At 42.4% G+C, this 26,837-nt stretch overlaps 1 protein-coding gene across 18 annotated transcripts; it reads left to right on the plus strand.

The window, feature by feature from the left end:
- Nucleotides 1–629: 629 nt before the first annotated feature.
- On the plus strand, nucleotides 630–26,722 carry FBXO47 (F-box protein 47). Of its 18 annotated transcripts, none has more exons than XM_081884202.1 (13): nucleotides 630–935; nucleotides 2,615–2,683; nucleotides 2,803–2,932; nucleotides 5,776–5,983; nucleotides 7,716–7,886; nucleotides 10,716–10,792; nucleotides 10,909–10,986; nucleotides 12,763–12,871; nucleotides 13,712–13,888; nucleotides 21,338–21,484; nucleotides 22,472–22,614; nucleotides 24,621–24,780; nucleotides 26,257–26,722. In XM_081884202.1, the coding sequence occupies exons 4-13, from the start codon at nucleotides 5,785–5,787 to the stop codon at nucleotides 26,364–26,366; spliced, it is 1,371 nt and encodes a 456-aa protein (XP_081740328.1). In that variant the 5' UTR covers nucleotides 630–935; nucleotides 2,615–2,683; nucleotides 2,803–2,932; nucleotides 5,776–5,784; the 3' UTR covers nucleotides 26,367–26,722. The 18 variants fall into 18 exon arrangements, with proteins under 18 accessions (XP_081740328.1, XP_081740327.1, XP_081740332.1 ...); XM_081884206.1 differs by having other exon boundaries at nucleotides 633–935; nucleotides 2,803–2,913; XM_081884196.1 differs by having other exon boundaries at nucleotides 911–935; nucleotides 2,619–2,683; nucleotides 2,803–2,913.
- Nucleotides 26,723–26,837: the final 115 nt, after the last annotated feature.

Consider the following 26,837-nt stretch of genomic DNA (forward strand, 5'->3'; position numbering starts at 1 on the left):
GTGATTAAGTGGTGTGGGGCTCACCAGCCCTGATATTTTATTCAAGTTGTCACCCGTGCACAGCCAGCCAGCAATAGAAATGCAGAGGACTTTTTGCTGCTGCTGCTGTTGGAAGAGACCCTTTTACACTAACAGGTAGCATGAGGGACTTTCAACATCCTGCCCTGCTCACTTGCCACTCATACTCATATATATATGCGCATATATTGTGTGTGTGTGCACGCACACACATTGTGCATATATATATATATATATATGTATGTATGTATGTATGTATATGTTATGGGGTACTCTCATTTTGACTCAAGAAAACCACCATTTTATAGTTCAAATTGGGAAAAAGAAATACAGTAAATGGACAAAAGTACAAAGACTCGCAAAATGTTTGGGGGTATGCATACCCCTGTGAACCCCCAGAAAAAAGCACTATATATGCAATATGTGTGTTTGTGTGTGTGTATGTATACCCATGCATGCATGCAATATATGCAATATAATATATGCAATATGTGTACGTTTTTTAATAGAAAACAAAGGAAAAACGAGATTCTCGACCCGTCAGGAAACGCAGCCCTCTGCTCTGGAGAAGTCCTTTCTCCCACGCCTTTATGTGTCAGGAATCAGGATTCATCCCTTCTCGCCTCAAATATGTGAGAGGCGAGGCTGAGATAACCTGACACGGGAAAGTGTCGCTAAGGCAGGACTTTAAACTCCTGTCACTCCTTCCCAGTCTCACATATCTCAAGGGAAGGAGGAGGCCGCCGTCGCTTTTGGCGCCCTTTTTGCAAAGAGCCGAGCCCGCTCCTCGTGAATTACTCCTGTAGGGAAGCGACACAGGTGTTCCCCCGGCGGCATGCATACAAATGAGCGCGCCAAATTCACGCACGGCTTGGGAGGAAGGAGGGCGGGGAAGGAGTCCCAAGCCGAAGGGGAAGGTGTGTGTTTAATTAACATTATATAAAACGCTGCAAAACAAAGTATTCAGGGTTAGGGGGCGTGATCAGACAGGAAGGCGGGAGATCTCTGATTCCCCGTATGTGGCGGGAAAGCGGGAAGTTTGAAAAGATGTTATAAAGGGGCTTAACTAATTCGGCTCTGCTACTGAGAGAAAGGACATTCCTGTGGTAAATGAGGGCGTGCCATGCTTTTATAAACGCAGGCGCACACAGTTGTGTTATCTTTTGACAGGACCACCTTTTTGTATGTAGGAACACCTTGGGGGGGAGGGAAGTGGGGGGTGGAAACAAACAAACAAAAAGTTATGTACAGAGCATTCTCAGAATGAGGAGAAGTAAAACGTTATGGATGCTAAATCGTATTTAAATGAGTCTGATTCAAATATGCCTGGAAAATGGATGCTTTGGCGGATGGGAGGATATTTCATCCCACAGCAATCTATCTATTAGTGGAAATTTGGGTATTTCAAATTCGCTAGTGGTTCACTTATAAAAATTAAAATAAAAATAAAATCCATGAGGGAATGTTCAAAATCAAGGAAAAAAAGAAGCTCGGAAATGCATGAATTATAAAAAGCAGCCTCTCGCTCACTCTGTTTATTGCTCTGTGGAACCAACACAGCTGCTGTTATTCCTCATAACACTTCATTAATTCTGAATACAAGCGTTTTATTACTCTGACAATTCTGACAGGCAGGCAGATGCCATATTTTAACAGAGCACCCTTCGATTTTTTCCCTAAGATAAACGACATATGCGGAGAAAACCTAAACTCCCATAATACCGTCATTAATACTCTGCAAAGTGAAATACTAATTCTTTTTTTTAAAAATAGCCCAAAATAGATTGCTGCAATTTTAAATTGAGGCAGTAGGCCTAGGTGTCCCCTCCCCCGCTACTATGGCATGTCTATATGCTTTGCCTCACACAAAACTGAAGGTTTTTATCTTTAGCCACACTGGGTGAGACGCAGCTAAAATAGGGTTAAAGTAGCTAAAGCAGGTTTATCTCTCTCTCTCTCTTTGTATCTTATTGTAACTGAATTTGGCATATCCTCATCTCATTTTATCCACCTGTGAGGGCCAAGAGGGTGGGATTTGAATATGAGAGATGCCGGTTCAAATTGCTGCTCTGTGCACAACACAGCATTAAACTGAGACTCACTGAACATTGGTATGTACGTTTATTTTCAGGTGTCGTAAATCTGTCTTCGCGATCTGACAGGTTCTGTTGCAAGGGCTTCATGGGATGCTACAGAGGGCTGAGGTGTGTGTGTGTGTGTGCCTCACTTCAGAGAAGGCAAACATTATCGCGGGTTTGTGTCAAAACGAAGAATTGCCACAGGTTCTGATAGTATTTAATGTGGGCCAAGGGCTCTACTTTTGGATACAGAAATACAGACTTAAAACTAGAATGTGTTGAGAACAGGAAGGCAGCAATTTTTAAAAAAATCAACAGAGTGACAGATCTTAAACATTTACAAAAATGAAATATTATACCTTGCTTCTCACATGTATTTACAGTCTATAATAGAATCTTTATTGTTGTCTCCATTTTTATTGTTCTGGACTGCTGTATTGACAGTTTTCAGTATAATCTATTATATCTTTCTGAATTACTTGTCTAAATTTGACCATGATTCTACTCTTATCTGCCAGGTAGATTCCACAAGGTGACTGGAGACAGTTGCTCGGCCCTATGGGAGATGACCCTTGTGTTGCTGCAAGGTTTCGTATTTTCTTCCACCTTATTCAACATGTACATGAAGGTGTTGAGAAATGCAATTTGAGGATTTGGAGTTCATTGCCAGCAATAGGCTGATGATAATCTGTTATTTCTTCCTCAGTTCTTCGCAAGGTGGTGCTGGAATCCCTGAACAAGTTGTCTGGAGTTAATAATGAGCTGGATAAAGGCCAATAAAAAGCAGTTCTATCCAGCTAAGACTGAGCTGTTGACGGTAGGTGAACCAGTTAACGGTAGGTGAACCTGTCAATTTGAGTGTGAGTGGGCAACCTGTTCTTACAGCACTTCAGTGTTCATGGATCCAGCGTTATAGCTTGACAGTTTCTGTCCAGAGTGCTTTTTTCTTGTTAAGTTTGGTGCATCAACTGTTCTCTTTCCCATATTATAATGCTTGTGTCACCATCTAACATACCTTCTAAATTATATAATAACGTCAAAATTTTATTTCCGTAATGCATTTGACGTGGGTCTGCCTTTGAAGACTGTCCAGAAACTTTAACCGATCTAAAATGTAGCACCCAGGTTACTGTTGAGGAATGGCCTCAGAGACCAATCTTCGTATGTCTGCTGCCAGTATATTTCTTGGCACAATTCAAAGTACTGTTGTTGACTTTTAAAGCCTTAAACAGTCTTGGTCAGGGTAATACGAAGGGGCACCTTCTCTCCTAATTTTCTACCTTCCTCTTTTCATCAAAGTCATTAGTGGAGACTTTGTTGAGTATACCATCCCTAATGAGGTATGGTTAGCAGTGAACAGGACGGGGTCTTCTTAACAGTGACACCATACCTCTGAAATCCCTGGTCAGTAAAGCTGTCCTGGACACCTCACCTCTCATCCAGGAAGCTGGGCTGGGGGAAAGAGCTCTTTAAAGGAGTGTTCACTCCAAAATCAAGGAGTATTGATTGTTCTTTTCTAGTTGCTTTGTTTGTGTTTTAAAGATAGGTTGTTTTAGGCTGCATTTATATTTTGTATGCTATATTTAATTGGTTGTAACCTTCTTTGAGAGTGTTTAACTAGGAAGCAGCATAGCAATCTTTAAAAAACAACAACATTTTATTACTTGGGCAAATATGGTGTTGTTGGAGCTAGGTGGTGGTATGTATCTTCTAATCCAAAGATAAACTTTGGAGTTTCTCCAGTTATTCCCAAGGCTGTGAGTTAAGAAGTTAACTTTTGTATTCCTTATTTTGAAGTTCCTTTATACAGCCTACCTGCCGAATTCCAGCAAGTTTACTCAGGTCAATATTTTTTATCAAGTGTTTTTAGGATGGCACATGTTAAATCACACTAAGTTCAATCGGAGTAAACTTCCATAGATGGGATTTCTGCTTTAACACAGTAAATAAATCATGCAGACTGAGTGCCTTTCTGGAATATGTAAAGGTAAAGGACCCCTGGATGGTTAAGTCCAGTCAAAGGCGACTATGGGGTTGCAGCGCTCATCTTGCTTCAGGCCGAGGGAGCCAGCTTTTATCCAGAGACAGCTTTCCTGGTCATGTGGCCAGCATGACTAAACCGCTACTGGCACACAGAGGAGCGTGATTAGTGCCAGAGCACACAGAAATGCCGTTTACCTTCCTGCCGTAGTGGTACCTATTTATCTACTTGCACTGGTATGCTTTCAAACTGCTAGGATGGCAGAAGCTGGGACAAAGGAACAGGAGCTCACCCCATCAAGGGGATTCGAATCACGGCTTTTGCCAAGTTTGGGTATTCTTACTGAGATGCCACTACCCGACTACCTTTGGAGGTTTTAGCCTTTATTTGGAGGGAAATTGGATCATTTGAATCCAAAATACCCTGTTGGAAAAAAGAAAAGAAAAGAAAATACCTAGAGAAAAAGATCTGCCAAAAAAAAATGACGCTGCCGTCAAATATTGTACTTCTGTTGAGGCATATTTTGCAAAAGAAGAAGAAAACAAAAAGTGCAAGGGCTCAAAAATTATCTGTGCACTGTTACTGGAACAAATATAGGTTCTCAAGCTGTGAGAATTTACAAGTCATTTAGAGACAGAAAAGAAGTCAGAAATATTGAATGTTTATGGTTTCTTTTCTATGAATAAATCAGATATATGCACAAACAACATCATTTATTATGATGATTGAAATGTTGTGCAAAACATTTTTCTAGACTCCTGTCTTGACTAAGCAGGTTTTCTAGAGGCCTAGAGTATAATGATGGTAAATCCATATTGGTCATAGGTTTGAAGTCTTGTTTATTCTGTTATATTTTACTCCAGGAAGAGCCATTTATCCTAAATAGAACCCAATAAGGCCAACATGTATGTAAAAAATAGATGTATTTTAATGTGATTCCACTGATATCCCAAAGATGAAATTTTGCAGGAAGCTCATGAAAATGTTTAATCACATCACTTTTTAAAACACTTTTTAAAATTTTAAATTATGTAACTTTAAAATTTAAAGTAAGTCCATCACGTGCCATATCATATTAAAGCCCATGAAGTTCTGAAGAGATTTGTATTTTTAATTTTGAAATATCTCAATTCTGGGCTGAGCTTTTAAGGTTTTCGTGTAGTCCAACAAGGCCAAAATTGTCAATTTTTTGACATTTCAAACCCTCGTAACGGGATGAGATAAAAAATAAACTGAGATCTGGGACCTTCTCTTATACAGTACTACTTTTAGGAAACTGAAACTGAAAGCAAAATAAAATGGTAATGTAAAAGTCTTTGGATCGCTTGACATGGAATGGCCCACTCCATGCCTGTAAGTGTAGAAGTGAGCTTATTGCTACATATTTGCTGCTCTTGTGATTCTCCAGATTAGAGGAAATAAATGTAAAAGCTTCTGGCTATAAAACAAAGAACTGCCAGTACTTCAGAGACGTCACATTTATGTATGACAACAGTAGATGTTAGAAAACGACTCATAGATTTGGAAGGATGATTGATGTGTTGTATATTATACTTATAAAATTCAACATTTACCCTGTTTGTGTAATATATACCAATCATGCCATTTTATAGTCCTTGAGCTCATTGTTCCTTTCAATTTTCCTGTGGATTTCATTTTCCTTATCTCTATACTGTGGATTTCCCTCCCGCTTTTCAGGCTAGATTAATGAACCAAGGAAGAAGGATGACATATCCTGCAAGAACCAGCTATACCTTGATTCCAAACCAGAAATATCGACGAAGCTACCGTCGTTCCAGCAGGTTTAGCAGCACCCTGGATGCAGATTCTCCATCTCTGTCAACCCTTGGGGATTTCAAAGCACTCCCCTTAGAAATCTTTCAGATGGTTTTAGAATATCTGCCAGGTGAGAATTTGAGGCTTTGTGATGTATCTGCTACAAAAGCTCTACCCCACTTGCCAAATGTAGCATACCACATTAGCTTCCAGTTCCTATGTGGCAAGCCACTATGTCTGGTTTATCAGGCGAGGCTGCTCATTTATAATTGACAGTGGCGATATGTTATTTATTGAGATGCAGAATATTTTGTACCAGTGGTCCTGTGGTATACTTCTTTGGCTTGTTTTAGTTCGGGACTCATTGCCCCTATGCTGCTGTTCAAGTTTTTGGGACTAATACAGTGGTACCTTGGTTTAAGAACAGCTTAGTTTATGAACAACTTGGATTAAGAACGCGGCAAACCCAGAAGTAGGTGTTTTGGTTTGTGAACTTTGCCTTGGAAGCAGAACGTGTTCCGCTTCCTGTTGTGTGTGTTCCATTTGTAAATTGAGTCCCCCGCTGCTATGGTTTAAGAACGCTTTGGTTTAAGAACGGACTTCCAGAACGGATTAAGTTCGTAAACCAATGTACCACTGTATGTGTTTTTACCTCTCAGTATAGAGTGCCTACATTGTTTTTTAAAAAATGTTAACTCCTAGTTTATACTGTAAACTCCTGGCCTATACATCAGGGGAACCTCAGGCCTTGGAACCAAATGTGGTCCTTCAGTTTCTTGGTTCAGCCCTAGGAACTCTTTCCCACATCCTCTTTGACTCCTTTTGCCTGGCTGGAATGTGCCTTTAGCTGTGGCAATGCCGCTTGCTTACCTGGAAAGAGAATGGGGAGGTGTGTGGTATATGTGGGTATAGAAATCTCTGACTTTTGCATGGCCGGAATGTAACCTACTGTACAAAGGTAAGAGGTGTGCCCATTGCTCTGCCCACTCTTGCATCTGGTCCTGGCCACCCCCGGTATGTGGCCCCCAGAAACTTGCCCACAAAAGAATGTGGCCCTTGGGATGAAAAATGTCCCCACCCCTGCCTGCTGTACATATATACCGGTATCTTATGCAGTGCGCAGAAGGGGCTTTTATGGAGTTGAAAAGTACTCAGGGTTGTGCAAGGTCAGAAACAATTACTTGCCTCCCCACTTGCTGTGGGTCCCCTGTGTCCCTTTTATTCTTGCGCCATTTTGACTATATATAAGCAGTAGCACTCACAGCCTGAACAATGGAAACAGAAGGACTTATTTAGTCACATGATTAAATTGTGTATTCTCATTGACCTAGTTCACATATCACATTAAAACATAGTTAAAATAAACTGTGTTTTAATGTGAGCGAGTGGCATGCTAGTTGCAGGTGCTTCACTCATTCCTTGCTCCTGCTGAACTGCCAGGAAACAAGCAAAAGTTTTTCCTTGGCTTGCTCCTCAGGGCTTCTTTCCCAGCAGTGCAGCAACAAGGGGAGCAAAGCACCTTGTGAGCCCAGCTTGTCAACTAATTTGTAAGAGCAACAGTAATCTTGGAATAGTCAGCATCCTGAAGTTCATAATAAGCATTCTGGGAAAATGTTTCTGTTGAACCTCATATGGGTGAGAGGAAAGGGCAAAAGAGCTATTTGCCTGTGTCTTGTGATGGGGAAAATTAGCTGAGCTCTAAAGGTCTGATACTAAGTCACTGGAGGCCACAATGAATCCTCAGGCCAACCTTTGTCTAAGATAAAGTGAATTATTGACTTGATAAGCAACAATGTTTTTCTAGAGAATAAGGGCTCATGGTTGTGTGTGTTTTTTCTTTTCCTTTTCCTCCTTTTATTCAGTGAAGGATATCAGCATGCTAAGCATGGTATCAAAGACTATCAGCAGCCGCCTTATTAATTACATCTCAACTCCTACAGGAAACCGAAGACTTTTGCGGCAGGACTTTCATAATCCTGAGCTATCTGGCTGTAGGAAAGGATCCTCCATGCTAGAACACTACAAATCCTTAGGTGACAACAATCATATTTTTTATTTTATTTTTATTCCAGGGACACAAAAATAGATTTCAATCAAATAAAAAGAAGCCAGGATTCAAGATCCTGGTTAACTGGAGAATAAGAACATAGATACAAATTGAATCCTTTTAAAATAACAGGGAAATATTATTGAGCAGGATAGGAGGGTAATTTCTCTATGGCAAGTAATCCAGATCCAGTTTCAGTCATATAGTGAACAAGGGTTCGTTTCTCAACGGATGAGCATAAATCTCAAGTCTCAAAGACTTTTGCTGGAAATTTCTTTGGTTTACAATGAAAGACCCAAAAAAGGAGGACAGTAGTTCTTTTTAATACTTTCTACTGCATACAATACATGCATACATACATAATTTTATTTTTCCATACTTCAAGCCAAGCTCAAGGTGGCTTATAACATGAAAAAATAGATAATGACAACGTAACAAAAGTAGTCATAAACAATAAATAAAACATCAAATCGAACAATTTCCACATGAATCATGAGATCTAAAATAAAGATACAAAAAAAATTCAGTAAAAGCAACAACTTCCCCCTGCCCTCCTGCAACAGCACCCATGCAACAACACCCCAGTCCAAGAATATTTTCCGCAGCCTCAGCTTTTGTAGCTGGAGTCAGTCAGGGCCCCACTCTCCCAGTCTAGTTGGGGAAAGGCCTGGAAGGCTAGGAGCAGGTTTCCAGGACCAGAGTCAATATGGCCTCTACATCATTAGTAGTAACATACACTTGCTGCATCCTGCAAAAACGGAATCAGTTCCATGTACAAGTTAGGAATTGAATAATGCCCATGTAGTTCAGCAAGTCTGTGATGGTCACAGCAACCCAAGTTTCCCACTTTTGAAAGATGGCTTCTACAAAAGGAACACAAGAAGAGCCTTGCTGGATCAAGCCCAAGGCCCGTCTAGTTCTGCAATCTGTTCTCACTGTGACTGACCAGATGCCTATATGAGAAGCCCATAAGCAGGGCATGAATATAATGGCGCTCTCCCTTGTTTATGAGTCCCAGTGGAGGTAGAACATAGCCTCATACAACATGAATTCGCTAATCATCTCTTAAAGCCCTCCAAGTTGGTGACCACCACTATAACTTGTGGGAGCAATTTCCATACTTTACAATGTGTGGTGTACTTTCTTTTGTCTGCCCAGAATCTTCCAACATTCAACTTCACTGAATGGCCCTGGGTTCCAGTACTATGTTAGAGATAGAAGAGTTTCTAGCTATTTTCTCCACAATATGCATAATATTATACACCTTTATCATGTCCTCTCTTGTCTTAAAAAAAATAATAAGGAAAACGCCCTAGGTGTTCTTTTCATTGCTGTTTTCTGAAACCTTTGCAGCTCTACAATACCCTTTTTCAGATAAGGCAACTAGAACTGTACACAAAAAGTTACAATTATCTGGGCCCTCCAGATGTTGTTGGACTCCAAATCCCATCAGCCCCAGGCACATGGCTGGCGGCCAGGGGAAACAGCACTACAAAATGATCAAAATTTGCTCCTTCTGGAATAGCAAAATGGTCACCAAGTGAGTTTTATAGCTAAGCAGGGATATGAACACAGGACAAAGGACTATGTTCCAAGTCCTTAGCCCTTACGTGGCATTAGTTCTCTGTTTCAGCAGCTGAATGAGCAAAAAAGCTCTTTTACACTTTCATCCCTCAGCCTTCTTTGTCTGTCCCCCAAATATATTTCCAGCATTCCCACTCAGAATTCGCTACCAGTTTTCCTGAACAATACACTGTTGACCTAGTTTTTTAAAATAAAAATTTAAACCATAAGTTTCCACTGGCTGAGAAATATTTTCCCTCTACTACAAACAAGCTGTTCCAAATTCTACATCAAAAAACAACTCTGTTGTTGCTTCCTTGTGTGCTATGCCATAATAATTCAGAATAATATATCCTCTAACATGGCTTGGAAGAAAGTCAAAAGCTCTTCTTTCCATGATGGACAAGGGTAGCTGAGTTCCCCACAGTGTACTTTCAGATTCTATTGTATTTCTTTTTAATGTAAATATTTTTAGTAGCTGTCACTTTACAGTAGACACAACCTCTCTTGCAAGGCTTGAAATGCTATTTACATGACCTTTTAAAAACAACAACCGTTTCTGAGGTGCTTTGATGTGCAAGTCTCAACACAAGGAGCCAAAGTTGGCAGAGGCCTCAAAGGATTTCAGCTTTATAGACTGATCTATAAACCAATTAATCTGGAACACTTTCATTTTATCCAGCTGATGTGGCTTTAAGTCCAAACAGTCATTTTAAGTAAATGAAACTAAATCAATTTACAACTAGCAATGCTAATAATAAACATTTGTGTAATACCTGTTGTGTGCCAGAGAGGCTGTATGGAGCAGTCAGTGCTGTCCTGCTCAGAGGGCCTAAGTCAGGCATGTCCAAAGTCCTTTTCGGGGCCTAATCTGGCCCACCCTGTGGCAGTTCAATCCCCAAAAAAGCTCAAAAACGTAAATACTAAAAAAAGCTCAAAAACTTCAATCCTGAAAGAAGGACACAGTTCTGAGTGAGTAGTAGGATTAGAAAAAATTGAGTGAGTAGGAGGATCAGAAAGAAAGAAGGAAGTATAGTGACAGCAGAAAAGCAAGGAAGCTTAGAGTGGGAAGGGTAGTTCAGGAAATAATTTACTGGAAACAGAAGAAGAAAAGTCATTGTCATCTGACTATCCTAACTAGCTGTCTATTAACAGTGTGTAGCCTATTATTTAGTTTATTAAATAAACGGGCTTCTGGCTCCTAACAGCAATATTTCAAAATATTCTTGTGTGCTTTTTTCTTTCTTTGCAGGCCTGTTGTTAAAAAGGTGTACTTTATTGCTACCTACAAAGGAGAGATTGAAGTACATACACAAGATACTTTCAGAAGTAAGCATAACAGCTTTTTTAAAAACCCACCTTTGTACATCTGCACATGCAAATTGCCTTATGCTTCCTAAAATGCCTAGTAAATTGAAGGTTCCACCCCTCTTTTATCTTTATAGATTTCCTGTTTTAAATTTAGTGGCTGCTCAGATCCATTTCATTGTTTAGGACTACAGTGTTACGGAGTATTTTTACAGGTAAAGGATACTTTAAGGGAGAAAAGCATTTGGGTTCCGTGGTTGCTTTGAAACTAAACAAAGTTTTGGGGACTTGGTTTTCACCTGTAGTTCCTATTTTTGGTCATCACAGATAAAAATATGAGTTAGCAGAGAGGTTGTCTGTTATTTTCCAAAATGTTAATTGCACTGATGTGTCATAGAAATCATAAGCAGAAGTCAGTGTTATTCCATTCATTTCTCCGAATCACTGTGTGACAGAAAGAGGGAGAACTGGATTGTTAGATATCACTGAGGGTGCTCCCATGGGGAAAATACCCAATACTTCATTTTTCAAGAAGTAATTTGGAAATATTGGTGCACACTGTAAAATTTGCTTTAAATGAGTGTCACGAGGGAATCCTTTGTTACCATAAAGCACCAATGCAGCAGCAAGCAAAGGCTCTAGCAGCTCAGTCAGCTGCTTGTGGGTGGAAAGCCAAACAGGATGTTTGTGACTGTTGCCATGGGAACAAAGGAGCAGTCCATTCTGTACTGAGCACTGGATGTTAGCTCAGTGTGTGTGTCATATGATCGTACTGGAAGTACATGGGTGGAGTTTGATTCTTACTGCTGTTGAGTGCAGACATGTTTCTCTGTACTGATGTAAGAGACAGAAATAAAGGATGTAAATAGATTTCTGTCTGCTTCTTTCCCCTCCCTGGGGATACCAAAGGGGAGAGAGAAGGAACGGTGTGTTCTTCTCACATCTGGGAAGAATCGCCGAGACCTCGCCTGCTTATCTGCTGGGAGTAGCAGCGGGGAGGTCGACAAGGAATATCTGCCGGTGCCTACGTTGTGGCACATTCCTCTGACCCAGGCAGAATTCCAAAATCCTTCTGACCTGAATTTGTGACTGTGAGGTTCTGGAATGGACAAAAAATATGCCTCCATCTGTCCTGGGAATCTTAATTTTACCACTGGCATTACTATGTGGATATACGGCCCCCCTACCCTGTTCCCGCGGGAGGTGGGTGGCTCTGTGGGTTAAACCACAGAGCCTAGGACTTGCCGATCAGAAGGTCGGCGGTTTGAATCCCTGCGATGGGGTGAGGTCCCGTTGCTCAGTCCCTGCTCCTGCCAACTTAGCAGTTGGAAAGCACGTCAAAGTGCGAGTAGATAAATAGGTACCACTCTGGTGGGAAGCTAAATGGCGTTTCCGTGAGCTGCTCTGGTTCGCCAGAATGCTGGCCACATGCTGGCCACATGACCCAGAAGCTGTACACCTGCACCCTCGGCCAATAAAGCGAGATGAGCGCCACAACCCCAGAGTCGGCCACGACTGGACCTAATGGTCAGGGGTCCCTTTACCTTTTTACCTTGTTCCCAGCTCTCAAATTACTTGTAGGAGCCTCAACTCCCTTTTGAAGGTGTGATATTCTCTCTGCAACAAAGAGTTCGCTCTATGGCTTTATACTTTTACTGTCTGAGGTTTCATTCTCTTCCTGTTGTTGGTAAAGGCAGAGCTATAACTCTTTCACTGCCTCCCAGGTATTTGATGCAGCTCTTCATCTTTGGAGGATTAGTATCTGTCTCCCCTGTCAGCCCTCTACTTCTGCTACTTCCCCCTGGCTGCTTGCATTAATTTCATTGCCTCCCTCCCAAAGACAGTAGAGTCAGGCAACTAGAGCTCAGTACTGAGTCATATTAGAATACTGTACACAAAAAATATATACATAGCTAAGAGATGTTGGACCTATCAAAGTGATTTGGTGATCTTTATGTATCTACTTTTGTTTTTCTCTGTAACGTTTTCAGACTTTAACAGCAGGTTGGGATGAATTAGAATGTCATCGGGTTTATAACTTCCTCTGTGAGTTGAGCAATTTACCCCGGAGAGTACAGACAGTTGTCGGCAGCAAACCTGGTAAATACACCGTGTGAGGGAGAATGGTGTCCTACAACCCTCTTCCTCTGAATTCAGAAGGCATCGAGGCAAGGGCAAGATCCTTGATTCTGAGACTTTGTACACACTCCCATTTATTTTGCATCCAGTGTGCCCCCCCCCCTGTTTTAGGAAGCGGTATATACACAACATTGGGACGTGGATGGCGCTGTGGGTTAAACCACAGAGCCTAGGACTTGCCAATCAGAAGGTCGGTGGTTCGAATCCCCGCGATGGGGTGAGCTCCTGTTGCTCGGTCCCAGCTCCTGCCAACCTAGCAGTTTGAAAGCATGTCAAAGTTCAAGTAGATAAATAGGTACTACTCTGGCGGGAAGGTAAATGGCGTTTCCGTCATTGCTCTGGTTCGCCAGAAGCAGCTTAGTCATGCTGGCCACATGACCCGGAAGCTGTACACCGGCTCCCTTGGCCAATAAAGCGAGATCAGCGCTGCAACCCCAGAGTCAGTCACGACTGGACCTAATGGTTAAGGGTCCCTTTACCTTATATACACAACATTAGCCACAAACCATATCTATCTGCATTAGCCCTGTTGCTTCTTACAGAATGATGCCTTTTCCTGCATTTCCCCCAAGCCAGCTTCAATCGAAACTGAGGTTGCGTTGCAGGGGGGTGGACTGGATGACCCTTGCGATCCCTTCCTACTCTACGATTCTATGATTTTGTGAGCTAGCTGTGTTTTAAGCCAGTAATGTTCTTGCAGCCTGAGTCTGTAGAATTCACTTTCTGCTATTATTTGCAGCAATGTAAAACCAGGCTATTCTGTACCAAGGCTGATTCCAACATGTTGATTTAATGTCTTAGGAAGTGCCCGAAAACTGGAGCTGAGGATAAGGATCTTTTGCCGCAGTGTTCTTTTGAACCATTGGATTCATCGGAGTGATTCGGCATTTTGGCTGACGCGTATTTTAAAGCCATGGCCTATGGTAAATCAAGCCCGGTTACTATATATACTGTTTGGGCCTGCTTCTAACTTGGATGGTAAGCTGTTTTAAGTAATAAGGCACAGAATCTATAACATAGGTAGAAATATATGGGTAGGCTATCTGTAAATTCTGCCTATGCAATTCCAAATGTTTTGTTGCAGAAAGAATTGGGGTTGGCTTTTGCTGTCCAACTCCCCAAGGGACTTTGATTCCCCTAAGTCCATGATGGGTCAGAGAAGAATGGCTGGAGGCAGGATTCAGGGAAAGCAAGGCAGATCTTTATTTTTCTGTTGCAACAAAGTCCCTCCCCCCCCCCTTGCAAGGAGGTGAAAGACCCAGAACAAAGATGTGCAAGCCCCTTTTAAGACATTAGACATTGTCCAATCCCTTAGCCAAAGACCACCCAAAAAGCATCATGCATGCATCACAGAAAGAGGTAGGTCTACCAGAGAAATTTGAGTGTGTGGCTTCTCTCCTGTCTGCCAGGATACCTGATAATGTTTTAGTGATTGCATTACCTGGGCAGTCTGGCCATTCTTTTGAGATGGTAAATACTTTAGTTCTTGAACCCAGGTCACCGGACCACCCTATTCATATACAAAATATGCCCGTAAGGCAGGATTTGAAGTATTTAGAAGAGAAAGAATTATTGGGAAAGGTTTCTCTTCTGCAGAGGAAATATTTAGAGTCATTAGGAGAACCAAGATTGTTCTGTGTGCTAAAACAATGTATAATTTTTTTCAGGGAATATTTCCTAAATTTTGGAGGGAGAAGGATTGGTTTTCTGTGGATTGTGTGTCAGCTCTGTGTGTGTGTGCGCGCACCCTAAAATTTTATAGCAATTGCAAGAAGTCCTGAGTGTACAGTGGTACTTCTGGTTACGTACTTAATTTGTTCTGGAGGTCCGTTCTTAACCTGAAACTGTTCTTAATCTGAAGCACCACTTTAGCTAATGGGGCCTCCTGCTGCCGCCGTGCAATTTCTGTTCTCATCCTGGAGCAAAGTTCTTAACTTGAGGTACTATTTCTGGGTTAGCAGAGTCTGTAACCTGAAGCGTATGTAACCTGAGGTTACCACTGTATTAGGGAAAGCATCATGAAAGTATTCTGATTTACATCATTCTTGTTGAAGAGACTGCCCTTGTTAGGTGTGGAACCAGCTTCTAACCTTTTATGCTGCAGTAGACAGGCATTGTAATTGTTTCATGCCCTCTCCTTAGGAGAAGAGAAAGGCACAATTTGATTGATGAACCTTGGCATTTGCAAGGAAGGCACCATCTTACACATTGCCCCCAGACTTGGCCTGCCTCAGCTAGTAAAGAAAGTGCTTGACAGATTTTCACAGTTTAGTGTGAGGAAAGATTAGTTTTTCTGTCATTTCACCCCTCCACCATATTATTTCCCATCTGTGTCTTCTTACACAGCTATGTTTCTTTTTTCCAAAATACAGTGTCTAGTTTACAGCAGTGCTTCTCCATGCCCATAGACTACTGCTCCCTCATGTCAGTTTTGCAGGAAACTTAACAAAGTCACCTCGCGTCAAAAAGCAAGTGCTGTCAATTGTACCTGACACCAAAGCATTGGTAGGCAATGTCCGCAGAAAGTTTTTCCGGGTCATGTGGCCAGCATGATTAAGCCGCTTCTGGTGAACCAGAGCAGTGCATGGAAACACCGGTTACCGTATTTTTCGCACCATAGGGCGCACCGGACCATAGGGCGCACCCAGTTTTTTGGGGGGGAAATAAAGGGGGGGAAATTATTTTTCCCCCAGGCGCAGGGGGCTGGGGCGGGGGAAGCTCGAGCTTTCCCCGACCCCAGCCCCCAAACAGGCAGCTCTCTGCAAGCCGTGGGAGCACTCCCGCTGCTTGCGGAGAGGTCCGCGAAGCCAGGCTTCAACATGCAGGAAATGTTGGAGATAAGCAGTGTCCAGTGCACAGCGGAATGATGAGAAGTATGAGCCAACATGCTCTATACTACTTTATTTACAGTTCAAAGCTGGTAAGTTACAGAAAAACATTTTCCCTCTGCCGGAGCAGAGAAAGCGTCATCTCTCCTCTAAAGCACGGAGAGAATCACGAACTGAAACTGCAAAGAGCAGTGAAAAACAGGAAACCAGTGTACGTCACATCCAGTCTCCATTCCCGTGAGAAACCCAACAGTACAGACTCTGTGGAATGTAAACAACCTGTCTCGTGACAAGCACTTCGCTGCACAGAGAAGAAAGCAGAAACCAACATCCTCCCCCTTTCTGTGAACATCTCTGGGCAGCGTGTTCGTACAATATCAGTACAAACCCAACTTCTGCACATAGGTACAGTGTTGATCCCTTGATACAATCTTGGACAATACATCAGCAGGAATTTCATTACCTGGCATATAGGACACTGTTACGAGTCCCTTCTGAATACGTTCCCTAGCATGTTGCAACTTCAATTGCAAGTGCTTCGTGCTTTGCTTACAACCTTCAGAATTTAGCAAAGCCAAACATGCTTTGTTGTCCTGGTAAACCTGGATTGGACATTTGACAGGAATTTTTATATCTTTGCACAATTGTAACAACCATTCACAATCTTTAAGTGAATAAGACAGTGCATTCAGTTCAGCTTCACAAGTACTTAAGCTAACTGTTGTTTGCTTCTTGCATGACCAATCAAATAGACCCTGATTGTACTTATAGCAAACTCCAGACGTACTTTTCCTGTCTGTAGTGTCACTCCCAAAACTTGCATCTGCAAATATCTCAAGACCACCAGACTTCTGATTGTTAAATCTCAGTCTGTAATGCATAGTGCCTTTCAAATACCGCGCTATGCGTTTCAGAGCTTTCCAATCCTTAACAGTAGGATTGTTGACTTGTCTGCTTAGCAAATTACAGCTAACAGCAATGTCTGGTCTTGAACATCTGGCAATGAAGTTTAGCTTGCCTAGCACACTTCTGTACAGTGTAGTGTCAGAAAATGCTTCTTCAGTGTCATCTACCTGATAACCTGTTGTCATCGGTGTGTCTACAGGGTTAGCATCCATCAGGTTTAGTTTGCTTAACACATCAGCAATTTTCCGTGACTGGTGTACTAGAATGTTACCATCTTGATCTCTCTCTATTTCCAGAGATAGGTAGTTGTTTACCTCACCAAGATCTTTCATGTCAAAGTGCTCTTTCAATTGAGCTAGGGCGTTATTGTACATTGTGACATCTTTCCAAAAGAATAAAAGATCATCAACATAAAACAAACAATACAGTTTCTTTTGCCCCTCCTCTTTGACAAATACACATGGATCAGATTTCCCTTGCTTAAAACCTAGAGAAAACAATACTTCAGTGAGTTTTGTGTGCCAACACCGTGCACTTTGTTTGAGACCATAAAGGGACTTTTTCAGAGCACAAACAAATCCCTGTTTTACCTGTACGCCATCAGGTGGAAGCATATAAAGTTGTTCATTTAGAGATCCGTACAGAAAAGCTGTATTCACATCATGGTGACTAATGTGTAGATTTTCTTCTGCAGCTAGCTTGAGCATAAGCCTAATGCTCTCATACCTCACAGTAGGTGAGTAGGTCTCATGATAGTCTTCACCTGGTACCTGAGCAAATCCTCTGGCTACCAATCTAGCTTTGTGTCTGACTATCTTGCCATTTTGATCAGTCTTCGCTTTGAAGACCCATTTGCTTCCAAGCAGTTTCATTCCTGGAACTACTGGAACAAGCTCCCATGTTTTGTTCCTTTCCAAGGAATCAAGCTCAGCCTTCATGGCATTTAACCACGGCTCAGCTTCCTTTGAATCCAAATCCTGGATTTCTTGGAAACTTGAAGGTTCAAAAACCTTCTTGGAGCTTTTAACAGCTGTTACTGCAATCTTAGCAAACTCATCAGCAAATCTCTTTGGAGGTCTGCCTTTTGTGGCTCTCTGTGACCTACGAATTAGCCTTAAGTCTTCAACACTCTCCTCTTCCTTCTTAGGAGAAAAACGACCTATTGTGAACAATGGTTCCTCCAATTCTTGATCAGAGCTTTCAGAGGGTCGCATAGAGGCTTTCGCACTCTTGAAATCCTCTGAATCATCTGATTCAGTTTCAGACTCAGAATCAGAACCTTCATCAGTGGGTGTGGGTTGTTGCGGTTGCTTTTGACTATCCTCAGTCTCATCACTGTCATCAGGATAACATTGGAAAATTCCCACATTCTCCCCCCACTTGGCATTGTACTCAACACTTCTTGTGAGCTTAATTTCCTTAGAGTCAGTCATCATTATTCTGTAAGACCCTTTCTGATAACCTAGAAAGATACCATGCAATCCACGCTTGTCTAACTTGGAGTTTTGTGGTGAGTGAACCCACATGTCCGAACCAAAAATTTTCATGTGTTTGATGTATGGCTTCTTGCCAAACATCTTCTCATAGGGGGTACAACCAATCGCTGAAGATAACCTGCGATTATAACTGTAAGTGAAACATGAGAGAGCTTCGGCCCAATAACTCTCTGGAAGACTTGCATCATGCAGCAAGGTTTTTAACCCTTGAAGCAATGTCTGATTTGCTCGTTCCGCAAGTCCATTCTGCCATGGCGAGCGAGGACTAGACAAATCGTGTTGAATTCCTTTCTCAGCCAGAAAAGCTTCAAACTGCTGAGAAGTGAATTCTCCCCCCCGGTCAGTGAAAAGAATTTTCATCTTCTTACCATGCACATTTCCCAACCAAGCACAGAATTCCTTGAACCTAGGAAAAGCCTCTGATTTCTGCTTGAGATTATACACAAAAATATACCTGGAAAATGCATCAATAAGAACCATGAAGTACCTATTTCCACCCAAAGAGGGCGCTAGTGGTCCAACCAAATCAGCATGAATAATTTGGTATGGTTCTGTAGCTTGCCTACTAGACACCTTACCTTTCGCAGCCATTTTCACCTTGTTTGCTGCGCATGCCTTGCACTTCATATGGTACCTGCAGGGTTTAATAGTCATACCTTCAACCAAGGCAGGCATTTTAGATACTGCCTCAAAATGCAAATGACCAAATTTTCGATGAAAATCGTGAATACATTCTGCATGCAAACTTTTGTTAGAACCTGCAATGCAACAAGTGTCATCCTGCACAACATCATCATAATACAAAAGAAACAAACGATCAACAAATTCAGCATACAATTGATAATCATTTTTCTTAGTGATGATGCATCTCTTGTTCTTAAAGGAAACGTCAATTTTCTTCTCAATCAGCTGTCCAACGCTGAGCAGATTATGTTTCGCATCCGGCACATAAAGCACATCCTGTATCGATAAGTCCAAACTGTGAAGAACAACAGTTCCGTAGCCTTTACTGGGGATTGTGTGGTCATCCGCCTGGTGAATCGCACCTTCCTGCGGTGTAAAAGACACGAACAGTCGCTTATCGTTGCACATGTGATGCGTTGCAGCTGAATCAACAACGAAGAAAGATCTAGACGTCTTCTGGACCTCTGCAACCTCCGCAACCTCTGCAACCTTTGGAGCGTAGCGTGAGACCATTGCCTTGTGCTGCGTTGTCCTGGACACCGGACCTTTGCCTTTGCTCTGGCCTTTTCCACGCGATGAGCTTTCGCTGCGCTGCTCTGTCTTGGCCCTGGGATATTTGCATTCCCTCTTCATATGGCCTAGACGTCCACACGAGTAGCATTTCACTGCCTTCAAAGCTTTGGCGCCATCTGGTGGTTCCACTGCACTATGGGATGACGACTGTGAAGTCTCCCCCTTGTTGATGCAGCTAGCACCGCGGCGATCCGCTTCATTCAATATCACGGCAGTAACATAGTCCACTGTCAGCTGAGCAGTTGGCTGTACAGCAATCTGAGTCGCAACAGACTCCCAACCTGAACCCAAAGATTGTAGTATCATGAAGGAATACACAGCCTCTGGAAAGTTGAGTCCTCTCTGTTGCAGCTCATGTCTCAGATTCTGCATCTCCATCAGATGTATACGCACATCTCCACCTTCAGCAAGAGCCATATTATGCAGCTTGTTAAAGTAAAACATAGTGGATCCAGCTTCTGTCCTCAAGTGAGCCTCTCTCAGAGCGTCCCAAATTTCTCTGGCTGAGGTCTTATCATGCAATAGACAGAGCTCTTCTGGGGATACTATCAACGTAAGAGTTCCCCTTGCTTTGGAATCCTTAGCTTCCCATGCATTTGTAACTGGAGCTGGGGGGTTGTCTGTAATCACCTCAAACAGACCCTCTTTCCGCAGAATTGCCTCTGCATACAAAACCCAGTCCGCATAGTTTTTCTTATTGAGCTTAGGAATCCCAAAAGCATCCTGAAGGGCCATCATGACTCTGGCATTCGCCTTCTGCGTCATCTCTGCTGCTTTAAATCAGACTGCTTTATACAAGCTGTGTCTGTGTACAGCTGCTTCAAACCTCATTCCAAAGGCAAATTCAAAGTTACTTTCACTTTCCCAGCCATCCAAGCCACTACGCTTGTGCCGTGGAAAACGGCTTTAAAAGTTCAAAGTCCAGCCTTAAAGCCATTAATTAGAAGCTGGCAGGCTGCCCGGAGCAGTAGCACATACCTTCATCAATCATTTTGACGCGCAGAGCAGATACCGTGCGTTCCGTCTCTCTGCATTCCGATCCTCTTTGCTCCTTTGTTCCTTTGCCAGGAGCCCGACTTCTGAAGTCCATTCTCAAAACACTGCATTTTTCTGGGCCCGGAACCAAATGTTGGAGATAAGCAGTGTCCAGTGCACAGCGGAATGATGAGAAGTATGAGCCAACATGCTCTATACTACTTTATTTACAGTTCAAAGCTGGTAAGTTACAGAAAAACATTTTCCCTCTGCCGGAGCAGAGAAAGCGTCATCTCTCCTCTAAAGCACGGAGAGAATCACGAACTGAAACTGCAAAGAGCAGTGAAAAACAGGAAACCAGTGTACGTCACATCCAGTCTCCATTCCCGTGAGAAACCCAACAGTACAGACTCTGTGGAATGTAAACAACCTGTCTCGTGACAAGCACTTCGCTGCACAGAGAAGAAAGCAGAAACCAACAGGAAAGTCTCACTCTCCAGGCTTCAGCGAAAGCCTGCATTCGCACCATAGGACGCACACACATTTCCCATTTTTTGGAGGGGGAAAAGTGCGTCCTATGGTGCGAAAAATACGGTACCTTCCCACCGGAGTGGTTCCTATTTATCTACTTGCACTTTGACGTGCTTTCGAACTGCTAGGTTGGCAGGAGCTGGGACTGAGCAGTGGGAGCTCACTCCAATTGGCAAGCCTTAGGCTCAATGGTTTAGACCACACGCCACCCGCGTAACCCACATATGGTACCTCACCCTAATTCAACATTTATCTTCTATATTTCCAATCCATTTTAGGGGGGGATTAAAATATTAGTTATAATACTACTTAACTTTTAAAAGAGTTGTGGTAATTTTGCCACAGTCCTAACCCCACAATGTTGATGTGTGTCTGTGTTTAGGGTGCTGTGCAGTCACCTCTACTGAGTTACTGTTGTCCTTAATGTAATTCAGGGCATGTGGTTTGGCAGAAAACGACTGACGGTCCAGCAGACGAAACCAGTTTGAAAGGGTTGGCAGATGCCATTAAACTACTGTATGACACAGAAGCAAAAGAGTGGACGGCAGATGATGTCATCAGTTTGTTGGATGAACTTTCAGGTACAGTACTGCCTTTCTTCTACTCATTCTCCTAAGAATCCGGAAGATTATGACGTAGCCACATTCAGAGCCAGTTCACATGACTCAGGGCTGGTGATGAATTGTGAATTGACTCTGTCTAGACTGAGTGTTTTGCTTGGATGGCAGGATAATTTCACTGAACATGACATTTCAGTATGTGCCCAGACCTATAGTTTGGCATGCCCCCCAATTACTTGGCAGTGGTTCAATAAGCTGTGGCCACAAACTGGGAAACTTAAAATGTCGGCACAAGGTGAAGCAATAACACAGCCGTCTTGCAATGTGCACCCACTCAGCCAAGATACATGCTACTCGCAATTCGGAATGACTCGCTGACTACGCAGATTGGCTCCGAGGGCCAAACTGGGTGCAGCGGGGCCATCATGTGTTTTCTCCATTCACAGGGGGAGATGGGGATCTGGACACAGATAAAGTAGGAGATGCTGGCTGGAAGATGTAGGAAAGCATCTAGAGAACACCAGTTTGATGAAGTCTGCCTTATTTAATAGTACAGTGGTACCTCTGGATACGAACGGGATCCGTTCCAGAGCCCCATTCACATCCTGAAGCGAATGCAATCTGAGTCTTCACTGGTTCCGCGCATGCACGTGACGTCCTTTTGACCGTATGCCCAAGCGGTGAAACCCAGAAGTAATGCTTTCTCAAAAGCGCTCAACCTGAAGTACAACTGTAAAAGGAGACAGAGAGGTGCTAGATTCTATTTACTCTCTGCAGTAGATTGTTCCAGGTTTTTTTGGGATTTTGGCATTTTCTTGCTTGGCTGAGAAGCTGGTTGGTTTTGTAGCTCATATTTTTTATTATCTGATTTGTTGGTTAGATGTACTTTATTGGTGCTGTATTGTATCTTGAGGAAATACAACTAACAAAGGCAGTTTTTTAAAAAAAGTTGAAGACGTATTTTTAAAATACTTTGTCTTAAAAATAATAATCTTACTTTTATAACAGTGGTTCCCCGTGACTGGCTTCTGGAAAACAGTGCCCGGCTCCTTATCTTGTGCGGAAACAATATCTGCTTCACTTTTATGGCTAGTAAAGCTGTGAACGGTCGAGCTATCGAACTGGCAAGGCTGGTGGTTTTCCTGGCTTTGGTGAGTAGCAATGAACAGGCAACTTTCCTTCTCTCGTAGTACCTTTTTCAAAAATTAAGGCATATCAAAAAGAGCCAGACTCATTGTCCATAGAAACATGACAGCAAGCTGCCTTATACCAAGTCAGAACATTCACATACCCCGGTATCGTTGGCAGTGGCTGGCAGAAGTTCTCCAGAGTTCCAGGCTGTTTTGGTTTTTTTTTTTTTTACCCAGTCCTTCCTCAAGACACCAGAGATTGAACCTGGAGTGGGAGAAACTTCTGTGTGCAAAACATATGCTCTACCTCTGAGCTGCAGTTGTTAATCATGGTGTTAACTGCACTATTGCATTTAATGGCTACTTTTTCTTTAAAATAATGGGTGCCAGGGGTGCCAACTTGAATAAAATATTGGGGGGGCAGCAGGTAAGCCCTACCCCACACAATCAATCACATGATGCAACACACACACACAATTTTAATGGCAATGGCCATCAACTTTGGAGGGGCGACCCCCTCAAATCTTTTAGGGGGGGTGAGCGAAGGGACCTTGGATCCTAGGAGCTGGCCGCTATGAATGGCCAGGGATGGGGAGAAATGATTGACACAATAGCATTGGGGGGGGAGGAGCCAACACTTCCCACTCCACCACAGTCTTGATTAAACACCTCCTCCTTGAAACTGTTGTTTGGCATGGGAAGAAAATGGCCTCAAAGGAAGCTGCCTCCCAGGCCCAATAGCTCGTGTGTGTGGGTGTGTGTGGGTGTGGGTGTGTGTGAGAGAGAGAGATTTCTATTAAGACCACAGCAGGTGGGATAACTTCTTCCTTATGACCTACAGTATTGATCCTAATTACTATCTTCTCCCTCTCTGTTGCCTGTTATTTAGAAGAAGACAAAACTAGAGACGTTTAATGTCATCTTAATTTGGCCCTTTTGCACCAGCTTTTCTATTACAGTGTTCAGGCTACTTGCCAAAATTAACAAAATTGCAGCAAAGTTTTGAAAGAGACAGTTTAATATTATCTCTGTGAATACTGCAAGGCTAATTATCCTGCCTTAGGGTGTTTCTATGGCAGCATCGCAAGTATGTCGCTTTGCGTATTGCCCACTGCACGATTTTGCTCTTAAGTAGGGAAAGCATTTGTTTTGTACAACACACTTTGGAGAAATAATTCATTTGGGTTTTGCAGCTACATTTTACTCTCTTAATAGCCTGGTTCCCATTTAGGTTAGTTGGAATCTGCACACCAGACACACACACAACCAACACACACACACACACATGAAAAATGTGTCAAAATGCCCTGCATCTAACACATTTTGCCTGCATTACAATATGTGTCAGAGCTACACTGTGATGTCTGGCAAATTAGTACAGATAACAAGTGCATCTTTCTGCTTTTTTCTGTCAGGCAAGCAAATGCAGCGGGGTGTGGGGATGACAGACTTCTGTACCTTCAATTGTTGCACAGAAGAAGAGGGTAGATACCGCTTTTCATGCAAGACTGAGCAAACCAATCCCTGCTGAGAGCTAGCATGGTACAGTGGCTAAAAAACTGGGCTATGAATCGGAAAGCTCTTGGTCTCACTTCTGTCGTGACCTCACTCAGTGGCCCTTTATTCTACGACATGAAGATAATCATATCAGTCTACCTCACAGGGTTGTTGTAAAGATTATGTAAATCACTTTGAACATTTGAAAGCACTGTAGCAATGCTGGGTATAATATTATTAAATTTACAGAAAGTGCTGACCTTTGGCTGCAAAGGAAGAATTGGCAGTACACTTAGAGAACACATCTTCCTTTTAGCCATGGCTTGAACTTTCCTGTGCCTGATGTCATATATGACGTCAAGCACAGGAAAGGTGGACATGGTTTCGCAAAACAGGCTGATGGGCCAATCTGCAGGCCATAGATTCCCCATCACTGATGTTTTGAAGTGAAAAGGGAGGAAGCAAAGATCAACAACTGCTGTCCGTCCCATCAATGGAACGGTCATTAATATTTTCTGTTCTTGTGCTAGGTATGTGAGAAGGACCACTACTGCATGGATTGGGCTGTTAAAATGATGCAGAAAGTCTGCAAGGTTTTCAGTACTCCGGGTGAAAGGAACAACTTCCTGCAAGGCGTGGAGAATTCTTTTGCACACATTATCATGGACGCACTGCAGTCAGTGATATCGGGTAAGAAATCCTACAGGTAGCAGAACCGTTGTCACCTGCTCATTTCTTTAATTACTGCTTGTCCCTGTCAGCTAGTTTCACTGGGTGCCTCTGCTCCATGTAAATTCACAAATGCCCGATAGCCTTTCACACAAATTAGGTAGTCTAGGTGCAGGAAATAGTTTCACTTAATGCATTGTCTCAAGGCTGCTTGGCTGAGCTCTGAAGTGAGAGCTCTGTTAGACAGATAGCACACGTAGCAGCTTTGCTAGATCATAGACATAAGAGGTTTTTAGGGTTGCCAAAAGTAAAAACCAGGACACACTGAAGGTTGTTGAGCTTTTTCTTTTCTTTTCTTTTCTTAGGAAGACCCCAAAATTGTTAATTGTTTTATAGGAAAACCCAGTAATCAGGACATATGGCAGCCCTAGAGCAGAGGTTGGATGGTCCCCTATAAGGGATGCTGTAGCTACAAATTTCCAGGGATTTTTTTTTTGCCCTTCAAAATCTTCCTCAACTCTCTAACTCTGTGATTCTATATTCTGATAAAACGTCTTCCTGAGTTTAGGGTTCCTCTTTAGCATACTCCAAAATATCATTTAAAGTCGTTTTTATGTTCTTAATTACGCAATTAATGATAATAATTGTAATGTTTTTGTACGCCTCCTTCTGGCAACTCCTGCAGCCAAGCTGGTGCCAAACATCTTGCTCTGCTTTCCTTTGGACCACATTAGTGAGGCTGCTATTTGACTTGTGTGCAGCGCTGTCATGGAGAGACAATAGCAAGGGCAAATAGCGAACAATCTCCAGGGAGTGATTTTTATCAGGGCTGCATTGTGAAAATCTAAAACCCTCTCTGCACCTTCAGTGTTCCCAATCCTGAGCTCATAGTTATTACTTTACTGGGAGTGGGGGGCAGACCCACAGCAATGTGTTTCATACATTGTGTTGTCTGGCCCTCAGGGCAGCTAACAGAACATATATTTGTTTTTGTGCTTCGGATTTGTGATTGTATTCTCTTCTGTTCTACTTCCTTGTCTTTTTGAAAAACAAATTCACCCTTGATCATCATTGGGTTTTTATTCAAAATATTGAAGTTGGACTCCTGCAGTTTTCAACCTGTGTTTAAAAAAAAAAAAGGAACAACCCAGTTTCTAGTCCTAGCTCAAATTAAGCTCTGTGAGCACCCAGAGTTGAGTGTCCTTATAAATGTGTAATTCTCTAAATGGCTTCACACTGCAGAAGTGAAAAATAAATTAAAACTTAATATCTGCTACCCAATCACTATGAATATGTAGCAGCGTGAGCTATTGGCTTGCCACTTGCCACTAAATGTTTATAACAATGCAATCAATGCTGTCACACATCACTAATATAGCACAGTTAGGGTGGCCACTAAGAATAGTCCACAGGCTTGCACATTTTAAGCAGATTCTGCAAAATCTGTTTCCATAAAAGTATGTCTTTTTTTTTTTACCTCTTGTTTATTTCACTTAGGGGAGCACGATGAGGAAGACAGCAGCTTTCTTAATCTGTTTCATCTGGTAAATGCACAGGCAAATTTTCATAAGGAAATCCTTTATCTGGCCATGAGCAACAGCATATAAAATTCTCAGCATTTTGGAGAAGATACCACCATGAGGAGTGTTTCCTCTTTCCCATGTGGTTGCCAATATCTTAACCGGCCTTCAAGATTCACACCTCAGTGCTCATGGGCAACTGCATTATAGCTGTAAAAATATTTTTTTGCAGCTTCTGAAGTGTGTTGTTGGATATTTATATATTTATATGCAAACTATATATCTATATATTGATTATACATATTTATACTAGCTGTGTTGGAAAACCCGTTGCATTAGCAGGAGGTGGATATCGGTTTGCAGAAATGAGAAACGAGCTATGCTTTGGAAAAACTGGGCAGAGGAGCACAAAACAGTCACATTAAATACTTCAGGTAGTGCAACTGCTTCTTCTTTCATTTTTAAGTCACTCTGACACCGAGAGAAGTAACTTTTAGTTCTGGTTTCCCTTTGGGATTTCATTAAAATGAAGGAAGCATAATTAAAGAGGCCCAATCA

The sequence above is a fragment of the Podarcis melisellensis genome, assembly GCF_964234715.1.
Source record: "Podarcis melisellensis genome assembly, chromosome: 13".
In the NCBI taxonomy this organism is placed as follows: Eukaryota; Metazoa; Chordata; class Lepidosauria; order Squamata; family Lacertidae; genus Podarcis; species Podarcis melisellensis.